The sequence below is a fragment of the Myzus persicae genome, unplaced genomic scaffold (assembly GCF_001856785.1).
Source record: "Myzus persicae strain clone G006 unplaced genomic scaffold, MPER_G0061.0, whole genome shotgun sequence".
NCBI classification, from domain to species: domain Eukaryota; kingdom Metazoa; phylum Arthropoda; class Insecta; order Hemiptera; family Aphididae; genus Myzus; species Myzus persicae.
The window spans coordinates 223,562-248,025 of record NW_019102204.1 but is presented as its reverse complement, the minus strand read 5'-3'; the positions used below and the strand labels follow the sequence as shown (position 1 = coordinate 248,025).

At 30.2% G+C, this 24,464-nt stretch overlaps 3 protein-coding genes across 3 annotated transcripts; 1 reads left to right on the top strand and 2 right to left on the bottom strand.

The window, feature by feature from the left end:
* Nucleotides 1-3,031: 3,031 nt before the first annotated feature.
* On the bottom strand, nucleotides 3,032-9,454 carry LOC111031575 (phytanoyl-CoA dioxygenase domain-containing protein 1). The gene is made up of 6 exons (XM_022311597.1): nucleotides 9,321-9,454; nucleotides 8,385-8,445; nucleotides 8,150-8,290; nucleotides 6,614-6,878; nucleotides 3,367-3,615; nucleotides 3,032-3,240 (listed from the first exon to the last, which is right to left on the bottom strand). The coding sequence occupies exons 2-6, from the start codon at nucleotides 8,427-8,429 to the stop codon at nucleotides 3,071-3,073; spliced, it is 870 nt and encodes a 289-aa protein (XP_022167289.1). The 5' UTR covers nucleotides 8,430-8,445; nucleotides 9,321-9,454; the 3' UTR covers nucleotides 3,032-3,070.
* A 7,361-nt stretch (nucleotides 9,455-16,815) lies between these two features.
* Nucleotides 16,816-18,225, top strand: LOC111031576 (coiled-coil domain-containing protein 86). The gene is made up of 3 exons (XM_022311598.1): nucleotides 16,816-17,091; nucleotides 17,194-17,398; nucleotides 18,066-18,225. The coding sequence occupies exons 1-3, from the start codon at nucleotides 17,021-17,023 to the stop codon at nucleotides 18,147-18,149; spliced, it is 360 nt and encodes a 119-aa protein (XP_022167290.1). The 5' UTR covers nucleotides 16,816-17,020; the 3' UTR covers nucleotides 18,150-18,225.
* Nucleotides 18,226-19,477: 1,252 nt separating this feature from the next.
* On the bottom strand, nucleotides 19,478-23,507 carry LOC111031574 (translocation protein SEC62). The gene is made up of 8 exons (XM_022311596.1): nucleotides 23,093-23,507; nucleotides 22,837-22,969; nucleotides 22,665-22,758; nucleotides 22,379-22,595; nucleotides 20,956-21,143; nucleotides 20,660-20,846; nucleotides 20,359-20,573; nucleotides 19,478-19,608 (listed from the first exon to the last, which is right to left on the bottom strand). Exons 1-8 carry the CDS (start codon nucleotides 23,129-23,131, stop codon nucleotides 19,503-19,505), a joined length of 1,179 nt encoding a protein of 392 aa, XP_022167288.1. The 5' UTR covers nucleotides 23,132-23,507; the 3' UTR covers nucleotides 19,478-19,502.
* Between the last annotated feature and the right edge of the window lie 957 nt (nucleotides 23,508-24,464).

The following is a 24,464-nucleotide window of genomic DNA, read 5'->3' as shown; positions in this document are numbered from 1 at the left end:
TTTATTGCTATAAAAGTAACCTATGTTACTTATTGATTTATTTTCATGTGTAACAAAAAATTACATCAAGTGTTACTGCTACGATGTAATAAATTCCTCTCAACTGGTCTTCATACCTATGAATTTCCTCACGTATTATGCTCACCGTAAAATATTAAATCAATTCATGTAAGTATAATTTTAAAATAATCTATTTATAATACAATGAAACATTAATATGTAGATTGTAAAATATTGAGTAATAAGTAGTAATTGATGATACTGTTTATACTCATTAGTTTCATATTACATATTCCAAAAAATTTGATTGTTTAATTAATTAAAATGTTTAAAAGAAAATTAAAAATTATTTGATTTATGTTTAATGTATCTACAGGGTATAAGAATGTCTAATTTATGGTTTACCTACTTTATAATACCTATATAAAAAATAGTGAAATTTATATTAGTTACACATATGTTTAAGGATTCAAACTTCCCTTGAAATGTTTTCAAACAATATTTTTTTCATTTTTTTGTATTAACATTACTCGACTTAATTTATGTCGGCGTGTTCCATACAATGCATATTATTTACAATCCAAGTATACAGTTTAGTTAAGTACCTATCCTTATCCTGATGGTATGTGTTTTTTTCATGATTTTTTCAGTTTTCTTCTCGTCTAGTGTTTGATGATTTAAATACTTGGAACATGATATACTTGTGTAGACTTATACTAGTGCTGAGCATTATTTTGACAAATCCGGATTATGGATTACAATTATTTAATCCGAATTTCGGATCAATCCGTTTTATCCGGATTAACGGATCCAATCTGGCTTCATTGTTTTTGAGATAATCAGCTATTTTTTCATTATTATCAACCTAAATAATACGAATTACGATCTCAGATCTATTGAAAATCGACTCAATGTTTTAAGACATTAATTTTTTTTAATTAACTTTTATATAATAAACCGGATTTATATCATAATCCGGATTAAACGGATTGTTACTTTTGTTTCAATCCGGATTGATCCGGATTTGGTGCTCAGCACTAGCTTATACTATGGGCTGATGGTCATTAATCATTGTATACTCTCAACTCTGTATAAGCAACTAACAAGTTTTCTATTGAAAATATATAATTAAATGATTTTTAGTTTTTAAATCTGTAACATTTGATTTATACACTCGACAACACAAAAAAAACAAATTAAAATAAAGAGAAGATGGTGGATGGTTTCTTTAAATAAATGTTGTAGTAGGTATGTTTTGATGTGTTATTACATTTAATAAATAGATACATAGTGCATACAAATTAAATTAGACATGTCAAATTGAAATGTATGCGTTGTATAATGTGATGAATGATGACTATTGACTATTATTTATAAATAATGTTTATTGAAATCCAAAAAAATAAATATATTTTTTTTATTTATCTGCACTGTCTTAATAATACCATAAATGAACATACTAGGGTGAACAAACCACTGATTGAACAGTTAGGAATTTATTCGCTTTGAAAATATATTCATAAATTGGTTTTCATTGTCATATTTCCACAGTTTAGATTTGAAAATTGGTACAACTGTTTATTTTAATACTAACAGTAAATCACTGTAAACATAATATTAATTAATTAAAATCACAGTATGATAGTTATTGAACACTTCAAACCCAGTGTACCTATATGAACACCTAAAAATATTTGTTAAGACAATTTACATTATATATACTTCACGAATAATAAGTTATGTCAATTACATAATAAAATTGTATCTTCATTAACTTTTTATCTGCTATAGGTAGAAAATCTTACGAGGAATCTTGAACTACATTTTTAAATCTGAGAAATAACAGGAAAAGTTTTATGAATTTCTAACTCAAAATATTATGCATTTTTATGAATTTCGTTAAAATCGTGAATTTGTTTTTTCAATATTTTTTGAATTGAATAGGTATTTACTAAAAACAAATTGTGAGCAACTTTGTATTCAATTCTCCAATTTCATGACCTACCTAACGAAAATATTGACATATAAAGTACAAAAAACTACATAAAATCAAAAATGGCATAATATATCTAAAATAGCATAAAAAGCATAAAAAAAATAGTAATGGAAATTTTAAGTAGGTGTCTACGATTTTTTGTTTTTATTTACCTTCACCAGAAAATTATATAGACGTAGTAGAAAAATGGTATTGCTTAAAAATTCCCGAGTTTCCTTAGCGTAGGTAACTAGGTGCCTATCCGAATTTCGTCAAAAAAAAATATCATAAACTAATGTTCCTATGTACTTTATTGTGATTGTATATTTCTAAATATAAAATGCATATTATAATATAATTAGAATATGGTAATAATAATAATAAAATAATACTATATGATATTATACAATTGTATGTTTAAAAAAAAAAATTGATTTTTTTTAACAATTTCCAGTATCCGGACTAATAGTCATGAGGTCCCAATTAATTCGAATAATCAAGGTTCTACTGTATATAATTATTAATATTGCGTTTATTTTAACTATTAAAGTATACTACCTATGTGATATTATTTCTCAGGTATCAGTTGTACTTATATCAATACATTGTAAGTTAACCAATATAGTGATTGAAATAATCAAATACTTTGATATAACTTATACTAAAAGTAATACTTATTACTGTTATAAATGAAACAAAAAAATGTCTCTTAGTTTTTGAGTAATATTTTTTGGTGATTTTATTAATACATATTGTAGATGGCCTGGATACATTTTAATCTCCTAGCCTTAATTTGGTTCCCACTCCATTCCTACCAATCGTCAACCACCAATGATTATAAACATCTACCTCAGCATTTATAAATTATAAAAAAATGATTTTAAATAATAATGCATATCTAATATGAATTCGTCGCGTGGATTGTAAATTGTAATAATACCTATTTACCTACTACCAGTGATGGTGAGCATGCAGTGGTTATTGTCACGACCTACGGAACTTGGCATTGTAATTATTATCTACTAAAAGGTTTTCATAATAAAATTGTACATGATATTATGTCGTGTAAAATTATTGTATTTCTTTTCATAATGTTTATATAATATAAAGTGGTTTGAATCCAACTTTTGTCTGTAACCAATTCTGTTCAGAATATTGGCTAATTCCTTCATCAAATACATGAAACGTGTATGCATGTCGCGAATACTGTGACTTGTTCTGTTCACTTTTGTGTACCACTTTTCCGTGTATTAAAACGAGGCTGGCTGCGAATTAAATCCATTTATTAGGTATAAGTATGACTGTATAGTTTAAAATCCTTGTTGGATAATATATATTATATTTATGTAGGTACCCTGTGCTATGTTATAGGTATAGAATATAAAGCTTACATTTCTCAACGGCTAGCGGTACATACAAAGACTGTTCATATTCTGGATGCGTTCCCTGGAAAATTGTTTGGCTTGTTTCACTGCTTTTGTCCGGGTTACGAATAAGACGTTTGTGTATGTCGGTCTTGTGTGAACCCGGTATCACCCACAAACAACCGTTCTCTAGCGTGGCATCGTCCAAGGCTATCCAAAAACCGACCAATGAATCTGGTTCCGTGAAGAGGAATGTGGAGTCTTGATGCGAGATGACTAGATAGGTATATTTGAAAATAATACATACTTGATGAGTTTTTACCTATACGCGCGTACGCTCAGTAGCGCAACTAATGACGAGGCCAAAAGAGTGTGACACCGCCTCCGACTGCCGCCGGCTAATTGGTGAAAATTTCACCTATTCTGCGGTAAAACAGTAAATCACCGCCGATTTCGAAGTCACCAACCGCACAATCGGTTGGCCCCGACATTAGGGCAGTTAGTAGTTTACCCCCCCCCCCCCCCCCCAAAAAAAGGTGGCTAAGGTCCTCCATGGCACAAAATCACTTTAAATTATACATTTTAAACTTAGAAAGATATGTAACTAACAAATTAAATACAAATGACATTGTAAATAAATTTGCAGTAGAGGAAAGAAAAATAATGTTAATTTATAATTATGCTTTAAATTTTGTAATAAACATTAAAGAGGTATAAACTGTATATTTTATTGATTGTATAATATTTAATTCCTTTTTATTCAAATTTATTTAGGTACCTACCTAGGTAGTTAGTCTGTTTGTGGCAATATTTTAATTTGGACACAACTATAGTAACGACTATAGTCGTAGGGGACTTCTAAGCAGTATAAATGTATAACTGTATAAGTGTTGATAATCAATACTAATTTGTCACTACTATCACTACGAGTCACTGATATTATTAATATTTAACCCACCCAAAAATAAGAGTGGCGGACAGTTTCCCCCCGGACATTTTCCCCCCGACTGTTATTGACGTAGTAGGACATTTTCCCCCCAATATATATTCGATGCGGACATTTTCCCCCCATTTTTTTTTAAGTTTATTATTTATTATTTAATAAGAAATTATTTTTTTTTCAGTAAAATATAATTTTTTTTTATAAGTATAATCAATTATAATATAATTACCTATTATAGTAGAAATATATTTTTAGATTATTAGATTATATTTATTTAAAAAATAATAGTACTAGCATACTGTATTATTCGCTAGTAACATTGAAATCTAAAATTGTATCTAATACCCAATCTATTGCTGGGCTGTCAAAAACTATCTTATTATTTGATTTATTAGACTATTAAGATAAGATTCTTCTACAATCTTATATCTTCATGAGCAAAGGTTTTGGACTTTTGTATAAAAATTGTTCAAAGCAGTTATAGTCAATAACAAAATATATCATTTTTATGTCGAAATTTTTAACCTATTTTACTTATGTACAATTTTTTTATATTTTATTACATTTATGAAAAAAAAAAAATGAAATGTTTAATTTTACTTATATACAATTTTTTTATGTCTTATTATATTTATGAAAAAATGGGGGGAAAATGTCCTACTACGCCAAAAACAGTCGGGGGGAAAATGTCCGGGGGGAAATTGTCCGGATACCCAAAAATAGAGCTCTATAATAGTAGTGACTATACTATAATAATAGAATAAGTTTAAAATTCTTTTTTTTTTAAAACTATTGATAACTATTGATTTTTTATTTGTATTTGTATAATTTATTTAAGATTTTAATAATTCTAATTCTGATTTTTGTAATTTGTAATTTGTACTAAAAATAATGCAAATAAAATAATGGTTTTAAATACGTTAACTAACCCCTTATCGTTAGTTTATAAAATACCTATATAGTTAGTATATAGAATAACTACCTAGTTGAAGTAGGCATGTATTTATGGATTCATTCAATACATTAACTGAAAGTACCCGCAATTCTATGGCGTAACTAGTTTTTTTTATAGAATTACGGAATTCCGAATTTCATACATTAACGCTAACATTTTACATATTCTATAGATACCAAACAATTGCCGACTGTCGTTATTACCTATACGTAAAAAATCCAAATACCGCACTTTGTCACTTATCGCTGTAACTCAAAAACTACGCAACGTACGAACTTAAAACTTGGAATAGAAGAAAAAAAATTCTCGTATTTTCACCGTGCAGTAAGAAAGGATTTTCAAAGATATTGCTTATTAGTGGAGTAAGTAACAATTATATTTGTATTGTGCAGTACGGCGGACCGCGGTTTTCTAGCTACCTGCAACTTATCATTTTTGTCCTTCAGGTAGATAAGAATTGTTCTGAGAAGTCATAGGGATATATTGTAAAAATGAAAATAAACAAAAGTACACACGGTAATTCAGCTAGTTTATATATAACATTGCCAGGGTTCATTAGTATATACTATATAGGTGCCGAGATAGGCACCTAATTTAAAAATTCTATTATAGTCTTATTTTATTATGGGCCATTTTTATAACTACCTCGCTATTCCAATCCCTCCTCCAAGAATCAATTATAGGGCGTAAATAGTGTCGTGATATTTTAAATTAATAAAATGATATACTAACGTCTAACATTAATTTGACTTAATAGCTAATCTAAATAACCTTTAATACTTTTACGTATTGTTGATTTGTTCTCGTCTGAACAAATTATTAATATCTTACGACTTACGAGTACCTATATAGAAAAAAGAATATTTTTAATCGGCTATGCGGAGCATCATATATATGGGTTCAATAAGCGATAAATCCTGCACAAAACTGCTTGAAACATGGTTGTAAATATTTAATAGGGTCTGAAAGTGCACAAGGATAGACAGATAGTTAGTTTTTACTAAACAGTTTTAAATTTGGCTGTCACTTGATGTCTTGATGCACTCCCTCACCGACACCACCACCCACAATGTTTCATTAACGATACACATACTCTATAGCCTAATAGCCTATAGGTATAACTATTATATTATGCAATCAGATAATTATGGCGAGTGTAGATAATTAAATTTATTTTTAATATTTTAAAATGGGTACCTATATAGTATATAGTTTATAATAAATTGATATGAGTACCTAATAGTAAGGTAAGTTAACAAAACCAATCGTAAGTTGCAACTACATTTCAAATAATCTCTCTGAATTATTTTGATTGTAATATTATGTACTTATAAATACTCAGTGTTCGTGTTACTATAGGTACTGTATAGACTGACCTTCGCCACCAACACCAGGGTTTTTGTAGATGTACATGCTCTGCGGCACTACCGGCTTCACTAGGCCCAGAGATCGGCAGATGTTAGTCACCTTGTCGCTGTACGTGCATGTCTCGAATGTCGGGTGCAACCTGTGCAAGGCATGGCCGACTTTGTTCAGCGCCAGCGAGGTGTCGACCAACAAGTTTCCGACATCGTCCAGCGCAGCTTTTTCATAAAAAAATGATATTTTGTCGGCACTCTCTATGAAGTAATCGTCGGACACCTATATGTATTAATAATATTATACATAGGTATTATGGGCTTTCTACGTATTCTCATTTATCATAACTCATAAGTATTCAAAGGATCTTCTAATCTACCGTAATAGTTTGCTTTAAACAGTATTTATACGTATAAAAGTATAAAACCACGTCAAAAATACGTCCGGTCTTCACCGCCGAACCGATGACGATATTATACTACACAGTCGTAAGCTATTAAGTATTGGCTTACTTATAATAAGCTTTCAATCACTCTGAACTCAGAAGAAAACACAGGGTTAAAGAAGTAAAATTGTCGAAAAATGCGAGAAAAAATTGAATAATTGTGAAGTATGTAAAAACATGTATTTATGACAAAATATGTAAAATCAAATATAGGTCATTTTATCAAAAATCTTGTGAAATGTCGAGTGCTATTTAAGTATTATTACGCAATAATTTGAAGTTCTTACAGTGACGAAATATAGGTAAAATTTTCGTTATGGTTTTTACAACGAATCGTAGATAAAATGTAATACTACATTGCTAGATGTTACGAATTAAGTTTTAAAACGTATGGTTATAAATAATACCTATATTGCATATTTGCATGACTCGTAACTACTATTTTACGTGCGAATACTTATGAATTTTCGTTAAAATTTAAACTTCAGAGTTCAAACGCTTATTAAAAATAGTTGTGACATAACGCAATGAAATGGTGTGGGAAGGAATTTAATTTTGTGAAAAATCGGAGCTGTTTGGGATTTTATACTGCTATTTCATTTTTGTATAGCGGGAGCCGAACGGGCTTTGTCAAAAAATTATAAACCCACCTCCGATAAATAAGATTTTCAATTTTGTTATTGACTTTAAGCACTATATAAGAAATACCACTAGAGGTGTTAATATATATAATATAATACCTAAATAAATTATTTTTATATGAACAATAAGCTTTGAGCTATATATGTTTACTTTATTTATAGTACCTACCTATATGCTATAATTATGATTTTCATGTGATTTAGACACCATTATATTTGTGACTATAATTTATAATTATTTTATAATATTATAAATTTCTTAAAACTGTATTATACATTTAAGATGCTAATCTACCTACAAAGATATAAGCATTGTTATTAACTCTCAACCTCCAATACAATTCAAATTGCTTAAATGCGGTTGATAAACCATAATATTAATGTCCTAATAACTGTTAAAATGTTAATTTCTATAATAAATGGTATTCTATATTCAACTGGATAATGAAGTGGGGGTCTATCATTACTTGTTTGGTTTGACTAGTAACAAACACGGTCTTAACGTCAGCCGGCACATTCTTGGTAAGTTTTTCTCCTGCATCCTTGAGCTCCGTTGTCTCCTTTTCGCTCAGAAAATTTTTTATTACAACGTATCCATTTTGATCAAACTGTAAAAAATTTTAAACTTCATTAGTTTATACTGCCCTAATAAATAATAAACTGTATAACGTTAGTGTGTTGTAATCCGTATTGTATATTTACTTTTGATTTTAAATCTTCATAAATCATTTTATTCTCTTGAGGCATCGATTTCAACGTTTAACTGAAAATATAAATTAATTAAAATAATAAATTAATATCATCTCATATCTAAATACCGTAAATCGTATTGCAAATAATATTATATTGTACACAGTGCTTGAATAATGAATTAGAAACAAATTATAAAAATTATGCAGTATAAAAATAATTCGCGAACCTGAATATTTAAATGTCACATTGATTAGGATATAATTAAAAGGGGTACGCATAAATATATACACCAAAGAAGAGGGATTCCGTAGGTCCAACCCTCCCCCTTCCCGCGTCATCCGCTATTCAAGCACTACATTTGTTTAGTCTAGCAAGTTCCCAAATTTTTTTGACTTCATGGGGCGTCTCGAAACAGAGTCAAGGGAGCCGCGACATAGAAGAGAGAAGAGGAAAATGAGGACGGTGACGGCTAATATTATATTATTTTATTCTAAACCTAAAACATTTAATTTCAGTTTGCTATGCATAATTATTTTTGAATTTGTTGTCTAGATATAATTTATGCATAGATATTTGTAATATATTATATATTACTATAAATAATTAAATTTCGAGCGGGTCATGCCTGAAGAAAGCACGATTCGCTGATAAGAAAAGTACGAGAAGAAAACACAGTGGAAATAGGCAGACCTCATGGTAGATCGCGTTTAAGATGAGAAGATGGATGCGTTAGAAAATATGTTAAGACGGTGGAACCAAAATAAATAGTCATTGCAGGAATTAGCAGAAGATAGAGACAGGTGACAATATAAATATATAAAGTAAATACTTAGCTGTACGGTCTGAATGGCCGAAACCAAGCAAGATGAAAAAGCGAAAGAAGATAATATAATACTGTATAAATAACTGAACATTAAAACATTGTTTTTCTTTCTGTGTCCTTACTAATTTGAGAGCCACCAAAATGTTGTGAAGAGAGCACAAAGGAGCCGTGGAATGGAAAAGTTTGAATATCTCTGCACTATACACGCATCAATAACAGACTATACTCTGTTTCAAAAGTGATACCTAAGTGAATAAAATATTATACCGGTTAGCGACCGGTTTCTGTCCGGCGGCGCGCATCTCCCACATAACGACATAGGTGACCTATAGAAGGGGAAAATAGTGCATTGTAATTAATAGTAAAATTATTCACTTTTGGAAGTTTGGAACAGATTATTATCGGACCGAATAAACTATACTAAGGTCTAAGAGTTTGCACTGTTTACTGTCGAACAATAGCAATCTATGTATACAGAGTGTAACAGAAGAACTGACTATAATGTAATCACTTGTTATAAATAACAATGGTAAAAAATTTTTATTTCTAATTTATAAACATTTGAGATATATATTTTTAGTACTTATGATTTTTTTCTTTTTCATTTCTTGAAACTGAAAATTAGAGTTTCCAAAGAGCCAATTTGTAAATCTGGTAATAAGAACAATTTTTACATTTATCTATATCTTTATTTTTTAGAATTTTTTTAAATATCCTTATATTTTGGAGTAAATTAATTTAAAAAGTAATGACTTTTTTCAAAATAGTTTGAGAATTAATTTTTTGAGAATTTCCAGACGTAAGCACGTATATTTCTTAAATTATTTATTATCCATATAATTTTCACGGTTTTTGTCATTCGTTTAACTAGCATCAATTGTTCGGATCTTTCTGTAACACATTGTATACTTACGTCAATGGTGTACAAACTACAAGGTACAACGAAATTAGTGCTATAGCCCATAATCTTACGAACATATTATAATAATACATATGTGTATTACTATTTTCAAACAATCATAATACGACAGCCCATTGAACTTTGCTTTAATATAAAATGTTGTTTACCTATATATATAGATGAAACATAATCATACAAGTAGATATGATAACAGGCACTGTTGTATTTATAATAGATACGTGTTCATGGTTTTACATGACCTGCATATTGTATTATATTATTAATTATTAATTATTATATTATATAGCTATTTAAAGCTTTAACTTTAGCTTGTATTATCTCCAACGGTTATTGCTTATGTACCTTAAATTATATAACAGTGACGTAATTAAGAACTGGTTCTAGGGTGGGATATATGTTTTTATAATTGTAATAGTGGGGGGCTATCTTTTTAAACTAATGTCGATAAAAAATGTTTCACTCTGTCAAAAAACTTGAAAATGTAATAAAAGATTACCCGTAAGTTGTTGTTAGTGGAAATTACAAAAAAAAAGTTGAGCCTTAATCCACAATATTTTTTTATGAGCGGTTGAATTTAGAATTTTAACAAAACTTGTAAAAATGACAAAAATTTGCAAATTGTTTTGAGTTAAAAATTTTATATATACATGTTTCTTTTCATGTCTAAGATTTAAAAATTTTAATACGAGATTACTTATAAGTTTGTCTACTTTTATCAAAAATAAAAAATTTTACCGGAAAGTTAAATACAATTTTGATGACCCTTTGAAGTTGAAATGTTTTTGAAAACATTGGATATTCACTCGATTTTTCATGTAGCGATGATTTTTTTATTTTGTTGTAATTCAAAAACGAATAACTGCAGACCTTTGAAATTTATACCATATGTTGATACTTTATTTTATCAATTCATAAACTTGATAAAATGTTCAAAATATTGAAAATTAAAACAAGGCTCCTGATATATTGTTACAATATCAGTTGAAAAATATTAAAAATACATAGTCACGTTTTTGTTTTATAATCATTTAAAGTTAAAATGTCTTAAATTTGAAAATTGAAAAATGATTTTGTAGTTAAAAATTGTATAAATGTTCAACTTTTATAACTAAGAATTGAAAATTTAAAACAAGGTTCCATATATGTATGTAGTTAATTCTGTAACCAAAAAATCTAAAAATAAACATAAACGCAGCTTTTTTTTTATAGTTATTTTAAGTTCAAATTTAGAAGAAATTACATAGTAAGGCTAAATGTGAATGCGGGTATTATGCATGATAAGGGTGATTGGTAGTCGCTGGAGAGTATACACACACTAACGATCTTTTATTACACACTGTTCACAAAGACGAGCAGTGACCACAAGGAATGGACAATTTCATAAATACATCTCTTTAAAAATCACAACTTTTCAGAGCCGTTAACAACTATTAAAGAATCAATAGTGTTCTAATGGTCGCTTTGAAATTATTTGGTGGCACGTGGTTGGACAATTACATTTTAGTGAACCATTTAATTAGTACATTTTGTTTTTTTTTTATTCACTTTTAGTTTTACTATTAAAGATCAACAATATTATTATATAAAACAACATAACGAAATAACAATAAAATATTTTTAAAAACATACAAATAATTAAAACAACAATTAACTTAAAAGTAAATTCTATTAATACATTTTTATGTGACCTAACCTAAGACACAATAACACACAATAATATTATATAGATTCATTTATAAATTAAGCTAACCACGTGCATTCCATTGAAAGTTAAAAATGCCAATTCTATATGAGACTGGCTTGTGATAAAGAGAGCTGCAGTACATTATCAGATAGGTAATCCACCCTTGATTACCTATTATTTATATTGACTCAATATAAATAATATGTTTAATTTCTATTTATTTATTTTTATTTTGATTGCGGACACGCCGATGAGCGGCCGTAAGTGCAACTCTGCCACCTTGGTACGCAAAGTGCGAACATTCAATTTCATGCATAAATATAAATGACCTTTCTGATTGACAACCAATAGACAAAAAGAAATACTAATTTGTACTAAATATATTTATATTTCGCCTATAACCAATTGCAATCATTTATAAGCAAAAATAATGTCCTCCTTAAATGTCAAAAGGTTATGTTAAAAAAATTGAGGGTAGTGGTAGGAGGGTGAAGAATAATCAACCACCTATTCTCATACCTATCAAGTACCTATACAAAAATAATGTCATTCCAATCGGTCGCGACGTTTCGGAGGAGTGCAACACCCTGCAGTAATTTATTATAGTATGCACCTTGCACCCATACGAATTTATCTGTTGAGATTATAATATATTAATGTAGGCAGAGGGTGGTTGCTGTACCATATATTTCCGATAACGCTTCGGAGCGGAGAATCGCGTGGCGGCGGCGGCGGTCCGACGGAAAACTTTTGGGCAGCGGCATTGGCGAATCGCGATTCACGTCCGAACGGCGTGCAGTGTCACGCGCGTCTCGGTAGTCCGCTCATAAAGCCCGCCGCCTCCCAACCGTGTTTTCGGGGTGATGTCCGCCGCCGCGTTTACCAAGAACGTTTAGAACTATTCAACTCTATTATATTATTAACAATATTAATTTGTAAATAAATATTAAATATAAAAATGAATTGAAAAATTATATTATAAGACGCATATTATACCTCTCTAAACGTTGTACCGGCCGAAGCTGCAGAAGTCGTATAACCTATATAATATTAATATACCGAGTGATTCATTTAACTAAGGAAAGTCCTTCAAAAATCACAAATCGTGAAATACTAAAAAATACTTAAATTGAAAATATTATTATTTTGATAAATATATGTATACATAAATTTTTTTTTGTAAATGGCCATTTGGCAAATCACCTCTTGCCAGTGCCTAGCTACGGCCCCGCATACAGCAACAAAAACATCGGGGTCATCCTAAACGGCGGCGCAGCAAAACATGCGCCGGACGAATCTCTTCGTCCGGCTCCACATGTTGCGACGCCGTTTAGGACGGACAGAGTCGTGGACCAATTTCTGACCAGAGGCTTCATTACATTCCCCGACATTTGCCGGTTCCGGGGCGTTCGTCAGGTCGAAACTTATTCGCATATTGGGCGCCGACGACCATCGACCCCGCCCTGAACGGTCTCCTGCAAATTCGTCGAGCTCCCCGACCTCGGCCCATGTTGCTGGGAGTTCCGGCGCCGCCGGCTTCACGGACGCACACGACGAGGTGTCACTTCCGTTCTGCTTATCCGTCGACTCCACAGCACCGTTCTCCTGCAGCGAAGCGTCGTGTCCCGCGTACTTCGCAACAGACACTTCGCCGTGGTCCGGTGCATAGGCGTGCGCACGGGGGCAGCAGAGGCAGCATATGCTGCCCCTGGACTTTATTTGGGGCTACCGGGGCCGGCAAATATTAAATAATGGGCCTCGGTAAAATTATATTTCCACAAATGATTTTTTTTTTTTTTTTTTGGTCAAGTATAGATATGAATATTTTATGATTATAGAATTTATCAGTATAAAACTAATAAACCTGTCTACTATAAAAAGTGTACAACTGTTTATCCAAATAAACAAATAATCAATACAACTTTAATTTTGATACCTAATAGCAAAAATAGTAAAACTATGGGCTGGGTTTAATGGTGAATTTGAAGAATGGGCCGAATTAATCTCTTGCTGCCCCTGAAACCGGAGTCTGCGCACGCCTATGGTCCGGTGCAGGACTGCAGGATGGGTGCCCGTTGTGTTCCGGCACCTCGGGCAGTTCACGGTGAGGATTGCGGGGTTGCGCGACCGGCGTGGACAAACGCCGATGGATTTCGCAGTCTCCTGCCACGGCTGGCTGACGACGAATCCTGGCGGCCACGTTCGGCGAAGACGACTGTCTTCTCAACGCCGCCGGCCATGTTCCGACGCGTGGCGAAAACGTAGCCGGAATGTGGAACTTGACCGACCTCAACTCTTCGAATATCATTTGCATTTTTTCTCCTTCCGTCGTCTGCAGGTTAACAACGGATTTGTCGTTAGTAGCCACCGTAGACATATCAAATTATAATATGACTTAACTACTTCAGCGCGACAACGGTCAACGATATAAGTATATCGATTGATACTGCTGACGTACGGAACAATAGACGCAAGTAGACGATGTGAGGTAGCTTAGCTAGTGAGTATAGACGTATAGTGATCAATACGTCAAAACATACTTTGATGTTTTGTTGATTCTGTATCGGCTAGAAGAATATTAGGGACTCTATTAAATATTATTATGAATGTATTAATTTAAAATTTAAAAAAAAAAACCTTTTGATTGCATGGCCAAGACTAAAAATATCTAATTGATGATTTACTTGAATACCTAATTATAATTTGTGAAAATGTGAACTAAAGAATTATCTCAAACAGTGTGTTATTTATGTTTATCGATGGACACCCACACCTTATGGCTATTAATTATAGTCTATTAAAAATAAACAAAGTGCATTTCTAATTAATACTACTTGCCTTATAGGGCAATATGCACTTCGTTGTCCTTTAAAAATGCCAACTCTATATGAGACTCGCTTGTGATAATGTGAGCAGTATATTATCAAGTAGGCTGTCCACCTGTGGTGGATTGGTGGATTGTGGACCCCGCTAGGTGGCATTAGTAACACAAAGAATAACGATTTTAGTCATTTCGTTGTAATTCGGTTTCAAAACAGACCAATTTTACATAAGTATATACCGTGTGTCCCAAAAAGCAGGGGCCACTTTACCACTTATTACCATGTAAATATTTTCCAATTCTGCAGTTTGCGGGACATTAAACTAGACTAATGGATCGTAAATTTCTATGACTTACAATGTTTTTAACTCGTGTATATTTCGCATGCGCAATAAAACTTACATTTTTTTTTAAATGGCAACCCGCAATTTGAATATCATATTCGGGTTTACCGATTTTTTTCAAGCTATTTTGATGTATCAACTTTTGTCCTAAACCCAAAATTGACTAAACTAGAGCTGAGTAAAATTTAAAAAATTAAAAAATTAAATTAAATTAATTGTTTTTTCTAACTGTATGTACTTATTTTTTTCTTCTAAACACCATGAAACAAACAATCAAAATTATTATTATTTAACTAATTAACTATTTACTAATAACTAAAAAATTAAATGTTTGCAATGAATAGAAAACAATTACTGTGTCGTGTTTTTTTTTATTATTTCGATAATACCTATATAAAAAGGTATTTAAGTTTGGAAAAAGTAAAAATATCAGATTTTTAACAGTATTATAACTTTTGTCTTATTAATTATATAAAACAAATAAAAACTCTACGACACAGACAATATTATCTTTAATATTTTGTACACTTTTTGTCTTTGTCTACTAGGACTACAGACTGAGTGGTTTTATCCTGCGCAAAATAGTTTTTGATATGTTATATTATTATACAATGTACAGGTATAAGAAGCTACCTAATCTAGGGGCCAAACTCATCAACAAAACTACAACCAGTGTACCGACGCCTATCGATAATTCCAATAATAAACAAAAAATCAGCCATTCATAAAAAATGTTCAATCCTAATATACGAGTACAAGCAACTACTACTGAAATTAATTACTTATGCGTGCCCAATCTACACATTAAAAAAAATCCAAATATTTTAAAATAAAGTGTTAAGAATTATTACAAATCATCGTAAACGATGATGAAAATATTCATAAAGACCCCCAAATTGTTAAAATTGGAGACCACAACGCACCCTATCAAAAAATGCAAATAATTATCATCACTCAACTCAACAGGTTCGCTTCACTAAAATCTACATATTCATCCACCACTCCAACGACGACTAAAACTCGATCGCCCCTACGACCTCATTCGTTAAATTCTACCTCCAGTTTATGATTTGTTTATGTTGTATTGCTGTTGTATAATTTTGCATTTAATTATTTTTAATTATGTATAATTGTTTTAATTAATCATCTGTATATACATCTGTTAGTATATTTATATTTATAACTATCCTTTTAAAATAGCCACAAACGTATCCATGGATATAGATAGCCCGATAGCCATAGGCTAGGAATGTCTTATTTTATTAAATAAAAAAAAAAGTTTTTATTTTAAAATCTTTTAATATTTTTTATTAGTAAGTTCTCGCTAGAATTTGATTACATTTATTTAAAATAAAGGCTCTCAGGACTCAGGAGAATATATCCATATAAGTTATAATACCCAACCATTACAATAATATAGGTAGGTAGATCCTGAAATTAAATACTGAACACTCATTTTACCATGTTTCAATTCCTGATGAATGGTTGAATTTCAATCCAATGGTAATTGGTATACACGTAACGAATAACAATATAATATTTCAAAATAATACATAAATATCATCATTGACATATAAATCATTTATATGTCTATGGTTGAGTATGAATGTTATACATGATGTTAAGTAGTCGTCACAAATTAAAATATACTTTATTACGTATATTTTAATTCGTGGTAGTCATACACAAGGTGGATATATTATATCCACCTGGGTCATACAGTTAGTTGTACAATTCTAAAAAAGTAAAATAAAAATTTATGTAAATTTGACCTGGCAACACTGGATTATTGGCGGAGCCCTTCCATTCTTTATTATCTTTGGATGAGCTCACGGTGAAACGATAACAAACGGTGAACACATGGCTCGGTCGTCTCTTGACTAGTTGACTTTATGGTCTAAAAAGTACTTATAATCAGTAATTTCTATAATTAATATATTAAAGTCTTTACTCTATATTACATTACTACGATTAGTTTGTTTGAACAATTGTCATTTATTTTCACTGCGTATATCTATAACTTAATACTAAAATATTATTGTTTATTTATAATGTCAGAAAAAGAAGTATCGGTACGCGGTATGCCCAAATGTGGACGATTTTGGAAAACACCTAAAACCAAGTAGGTTGCAAACTTACTATACGTAGTCGTGAATAAATATCATTAATATAAAATGATTTCGGTTTGAGTTCACACTACACAGATATATTTTTATTGCTTAAGATTTTCGTCAATCAACAAAACAAAGGGTTTAAAATTGTCTTTTGAACGTAAACAAAAACTTAGAGAAGACATTAAAAAAACTAGAGAGTTGTCTAGAACTTTGATTAATGAAAGAAATGCAGAAAATGAAGCTAGGAAAGAACGACGACGTGAAAATATCAAACGACGTGCAGAAAATCAAAGGAAATCTGAAGTTGTTCAAGTGGTAATATATTTTTATTATTGGTTAATTTTTAAATATTTAGTTTTTTAACTATGTACCTACGTATAGATCCAGTTTATTTTTATTGGACTTTTTTTATCACTAAAATATAAAAATCAGCAGAAGAAAAAAGTCATCATTCACTGTTAATTATGATTAATATTTTAAATTATTAATTATTATTTTAGCTTATTTCAAAATAAATGTACCATGAACTACCTAGGTTAGGTATATTAATTTTGAAATTCATTTTATAGAATCAGCCTCGAATTGAGACATTGCGTCACTGAGTTTATTAGCTTAAAATATGAACTAGTCATTAGGATTTGGCCGTTATTTAAATATTTTTTTGATAAGGGAAATTAGTACAAATATTATTTAGTATAAAAAAAAAATTGAATCGAATAATTAAACCGTGCAATAATTGTAGCTGTAAATCACGATTAGAGATTTCAACATGCAAGGGGGGGACGGGCTGATACCTTACCTATCCGGTATAGAATGATTGACTTGTTAAAATATTTTTACATCAACATTCATTATCCTACTTGACAACATTCATCATCCTACTTGACAATTATTTATATTTGTATATAATTTTATTACATTAGCGGAATGAGTTCTGTTTTATTAAATAATAAACTATACAAGAGATTTTTATTTTTTTCAGATTAAGAACCCTGCCAAAATTAAGAGAATGAGGAAAAAGGCAATGAGGCAAATTGAAAAAAGAGATACATTAAATATCAAATAATATTCTCATTTTTGAAATATAATTAATTAACAATTGTAATATAAAATAAACTTTAAATATAATTTTTTTTATTTTATTAAAGACTTAATCAATGTACCAATGTTACCAGCTACGAGGCAACCTGTGATAATCATGTAATGAAGTTCACGCATTATTTATTTATATTAATCATACAATGTTAATCTGATATTATTCATTACCTAGTTCTGTACAGTTTAATACTTTATTGCTTTTCCCCATACAGTGTTGAATTTGATGATATTTAAATGAAAATGTACCAAGGTACTTTCGATTTTATGTCAATTACAAAATTCCAAAATATGTTAACATTTTAAAAATGTTTGATGGAATTTGGTTTGTTGCTTGTGAAATGACTAATCTTGTAAGAAATCTGCAATTACTTTTATTGGTGATATTCCTCGTGCAATCATGCATAACCTGTTGAAATTGTAGGTTTTCTACAACTATTTTCATTTTAATTTATAACAGGATTGCTTGTGCATTGTTTATATGTACTCATAAAACAACAACCACAAACACAAAATATAATTTTTTTTTTAAATTTCACAGTTCTCAATGAAGATGTACATTATTACAATATTTATTCTACACATAAAAACAATGTTTTTAGAGTAGTCAATTGTCTACCCTGTGCACAATATAGTTGTTTGCTACCGCTGATATATTTACTCAAATTTATATTTATATTTTGTATCAATAAAATGATGATATAGTCTTAGTATGACAGTTCAGTTACTACTTACTTCATACTCCTAAAATGGATATAGAGAACTAAAAACAAATATAATAAAAGTGTATGCAAGTTGAGTGTAAGTTAGTGATATTTATGATTTTCACTTTCTAAATGAATCAGACAACATAGTAACTACACAGCAAGGGTTTCATTGAAAGTTAAGCTTGGATGTGTGATATTTGATTATTTTTAGTGTTAAATTCACATCTAAACATTTTTTAATAACAGTTACAAGTTTGCCCTTAATAAAAATAATAGGGAGAAAAAAACTACATTTGGAAATAAAAATAATTTGCTACAATTGGAGTACCAATTAGAAAATTAGTCTTTATAGGATGTGTAAAAACAAAAAAAATATAAAACATAATAATAATGCAATTTATTGAATATAAGTTATAATAGGATAACAGTAAAAACAATAATAAATTATTATATTAATTTTAAATCATACCACAGCAAAAGCTATTGGAAAACATAAATAAAGGGATTGTTAATTTTATCTGGAAAAAAAAAATTTTAAAAAACATAACAACAAAGAATTAATTTAAAATGTTAACATGAAGTAGGTACATACATAAATTATACTTAATTACTTATTATTATGTGTCTTGGGCATCATGTTTTTCCACCATGACAAAATCATTACCACTGTGCGACTGCTGGCTACTTGATTCAGTATCAGTTGAAGAGGAATCTTCAGAACATCTATTTACAAAAATCAGAAAATTATTAATATTAAACTATAAGTAAACATTTTTAATAACAGTATAAGTATTAATAAAAACTTTTTCAAAATAAGTTACCCAAAATATAAATTAAAAAATTTGAACTAAGGTCTCATATAAAATTGTAATAAAAATGCATTTCTATGTTATTAGATATGTGTTGAGCTTTAAGACACTTAAACGTGTGTAAGAATAAATCAGAAAAGAAAAAATATTTTGCGATATCGGTCATTGGTGTTATTGTGTTGAATTTTTAAGTGCTTTATTGTGTAAATATTAAAACGTAATCAGTATATACTATAATACATACAAACTTATATTGATTCCACGTTACTGTTTTTTATTCAGTTGGTCACCCATATTCTCACATATATTTGCTAATTTTTATTAAGTGGCAAATATATGTACACAATATGTGGTCTTTAATTATAATTAATTAAAACTAACAAAATATCCAACTATCAAGCAGATATCACTAACAATTAATAATAAAATTTAAAATAACCTACAAACAATGGTTTTAGAAAATGTATTAGTTTTCTTTTTTTTATTTCAATTGCTTTAAGAGTATTTAGGGAAGTATTATGAAGCATGAATATATTGAAAGTATAAACGTTTTGAACGTAATTAGAATTTTTCATATTTGGGCTATCTTAATTATTAATTAAATTTCAGTCAATGAACTATCATAATTTATCATTTTGTAAAACTTGTGTATAAAAATGTCTACTTTGGATTTTCAAATTGCCCAGATTCTGTATCTAATAATGTGTTGTCATGTTCAAATGTTTCAGTTTCAGGAACCTTTTCGTCGATTTCAGATTCTGAAGATTTTTTTTCTTCATCACAATCATCCAGTTTTTTATCATCTTCATCCTCATCATCTGATAATTTCTCCTTTTTTTTCTTTCCCTTTTTAGCACTTTTTTTATAGAATACACTATACTAAAATATGAACAATACAAATTGCATAAATAATTGTATTTATTTACCAAAAGTATAGAAGTATAGAATTGGTTGTTTGTACATACTGTATAAATGGGCCAAAATGAAGCAAAGAAGCCAACATCTTCTGTTAAATTTGGGAATAGCCAAAAATGTAATTTGCCTGTTGTCAATATCCAAAGCAAACTGAATAAGACTAATCTAAGAATGGCCAAAACAATAATGAATATAAGGAATCCTGCCGCTGCTATACTTAAGTACTGCACACCCATTCTGAAATAAATTAATAAAAATAAATCATGCGTTTAACAAGGTAGATAGTAACAAATAATGAATAGTTATTACATCACTGAATAACTGCATATACAATTAATTTTCTTACCTCACTTGTGGTGGCCATAATGGGAATAAACAAATTCCAATTCCTCCAAATACAATGAATGTTCCTATTACCCAATAATAAAATGGAATAGGATCATAAATCCAAACATATGCATCCAAATTGTCAACAAATGATTGTTCCATATGCATTTCTAAACGTATTTTACGACTTTTTTTTTTCCGTTCAATCTGTTAACACAGACAAATATTTCAACTTTAGGATGTAGTTAGGTAACTTAGTTTGACGTTACATTTTACTTTTTATAAAAGAATGTTATAGATTTAACTTGTATTATACATGCATATTTTAAAAACTTCTAACTATAGATTAGAACCTCCAACTATAAAACAATGCATTTTTGATAAGCAATAGGGATTATCAAGCAAATCCCATAAAGTATCTAAGTAATCTCTAGACAAGCAGAACAAAAAGACTAAATGAGATATAATTTTTTTTTAAATTATGCATACAACAATAATTGTTGTTAAGCTGTTGTTCATTAAGCTGTCCAGTAACATAATATTTCATCGCATATATAAGAATAATTATATATTCCTAAGGGCTCTCATCAGGGGGAGACATGTCACCCATTAGACTAATGTGAAATGATGGTAATTTTTTTAATTGTAAATAGCTAACTATTTTGAGTATTTTTACTGATGATATTATATTACATGATATATTACATAGGTGCATAATTTATTCATGATGATTTTTTTCATTTTCTGTAATTTAATAAAAGCAATTTTGTTATTAGTTAGTTTTTTTTCATGATATTGTCACCCTGCTATGTTCTGATCGATGGTCTATTCTTTAATTGTGTGAAACTTTTTTTTAAAAATTCTTTATAGGTACATTATTATTGATTACAACACTATTAAATTGTTTGTACTGGGCAAATATATCAAGCCAAAATAATCATGGTAACCACCACTCAATTCAACTTATTTTGAAAAATAATAAGCACAGGTGGTTTGTATATTATACAGTTTTACTGCTGTGTATTACCAATATATTAGAGGTGAGAGGTTTGTAGAACATTTGCTCACCGCATTGTATAATAATTTTAATTTTCTATAAAGCAACAAATGATAATCATGAATGAAATCACTTTAGTATCAGTTACTTTTATGGTAAATTCTATTAAAGGGTTTGGGTGGGTAAAGGGAATGTGTTTTATAGTTTACACCACTCATGCCAGATTGTATAAAAAGTGTACTAGTTGCATGGGCCACTAGGTCATGAATAAGGGATCAATTAGCTCACTTATGTTTACTAGGTATTTTTTAATACAATCAAACATTGTATAATACTTTTAAATCGATATGTTTCAGTAAGATACCAACTACTTTATGATATAGTAAGGTAAATATAATATAATATATATTATAAATGCCTACCTATAGATAAAACATAATCTTACTTCAGTGGATTTGATTTTATCATCATCAATTTTATCATCTTTACTAGTTTCTTCGCTTTCATCATCTTTCTTATCTTTTTTCTTTTTATCTGTTTTTTTCTTCTCATCTTTATCAGTATCATTTGACTTTTTGGATTTCTTATTTTTCATAGCTTTTAGTTCCTGATCAGATATCGGCACTTTCTTGGCACGGTGATAAAACTGATGCTTCAACATTCTAGGAAGGAAATAAAGTAACTAAGTATACAAGATAACATCAACAAAGTAACATCAACAAATATCGTACAAGTCCAAAAAAGTTTCGATCTCCTGTCTGGTAGTGAACAATTTCTCACTGGTTGCCCATTTTGATTCCAATAGACTGTCAACAGCTTTGCTACCTGTAAGCATAAAATAAAAATCAATTAACCTGTCATTTCACATATACATGCAGTGAACGTTCCGTCATCAACACAGACCTGTAAAGTACTCGACATTGTGTCCGGCAAATTTTGTCTTTTTGTGTGGAGCGTGCTTGCGCAACCAGGCAGCCACAGAGTACTCGGTTTTGCTCGGTTTATCAGCTGCGGCCTCAGGGTCCAAGCTGTACTCCTGAAAAACAAATACCACACATTAACTGACTGAACCCAACGTCGATCCTGGCTACGCGACTTCAATAACACGCAACTCAATGCAGACGTCATTATAATTAGTGTCGTCGTGACAGCAACTCACCTCATCACGTCGCCGTTTGCCTTTTCTCTTCTCGGCCATTATGCACGGGCGGTTGTACCTCTTTCACCTGAAAGACCGACACATCCACCAAACGATAAACTAGAAGTCTACAAACGTCACCTATTACACAGCACAGCTGCTGCTGACACGTCGTATCCACAGTCGCAGACCGTTATTGGTGAGTGCTAAGAATTGAAAACGGAGAAAAGTACAACAACAAAAACAGAGAGCGGAAGACACGTAATTTGTCGTTGAACAGATACTCGGTTTAATGTTTATTGACGAGTCAGTATTTTATTGTCTCATCGTTTCGATAATGGACGGCCGTCGCCACCGTGGACTGAGTCGCGTTGACTAGGGCACTGCGACGCGTAAAATTGTGGCAACTAAAAATCCCGTTGATTGACCGAGTTATTTGTTTTGCTTTTTGCTGTCCGTCTGCCACGCGATACAGTGCCGACACGAAAGCGATCCAAAACATTCCGGTGGTCCGGAAGTCGGCCTGGCGCTAGCGCGACCATGATAACCACGAACATAGTATCATACCACAGATTATTCCATATAGTAATAGTTTATAGGTATAGACATCCGCGAATTTTACTTTCCTATTACCACAGATATATAGAATATCGTTTATTCTATATATCTGTGCCTATTACCGTAGAACAATTATTACCAATTGCTATTATCAGATTACAGAATTTCATAGTTGGGTAAAAAACTCATACAAATTAAATGTTGTATTAAGTATCGAAATACTTTTAATACTCGAATACCTACTTATTAAAAATAATATTTCGAATATTATGTATTCGAATAGGTAGATATTCAAGACACTGTTGAAATATTTTTTGGCTTGGATTAGAAGTACAACGAGTACCTAGGTACTTGGAATATATGAAATTATACCCGATTTTAAAGTATATTGTAGGGTATTTGTGTTTAAAAACATACTATATATATATTATTTTATCTGATAATTTATGGTTTAAAACAGACCAATAAATATTAAATTCTGTTAGCTATTAAAGCTATCAATTTAATTTGAATACCAGGTACCTATATATTATTTATTTATAAAAGTGTTCTAAATAAAGCATTCGGAAATATTTAATATCTATTGTGAAATAGTAATCTAAAATTATTCCAAATAATTCAAATACTGTATTCGGAATACTCTCCATTAAACATGTCTGATTATTATTAGGTAAATGTGTCCTACATTTGTCATATCCAGAAACATAATATCGTCATTTAATATTTATGTATGTTAATTTAAATTCTTAGCGAAGTTATGAAAGTATTGATTTTACAATAATGTATTTTTTTGTGTATGTGCAAGAATTCAATACTCAAGCAGTCGAAAATCAAA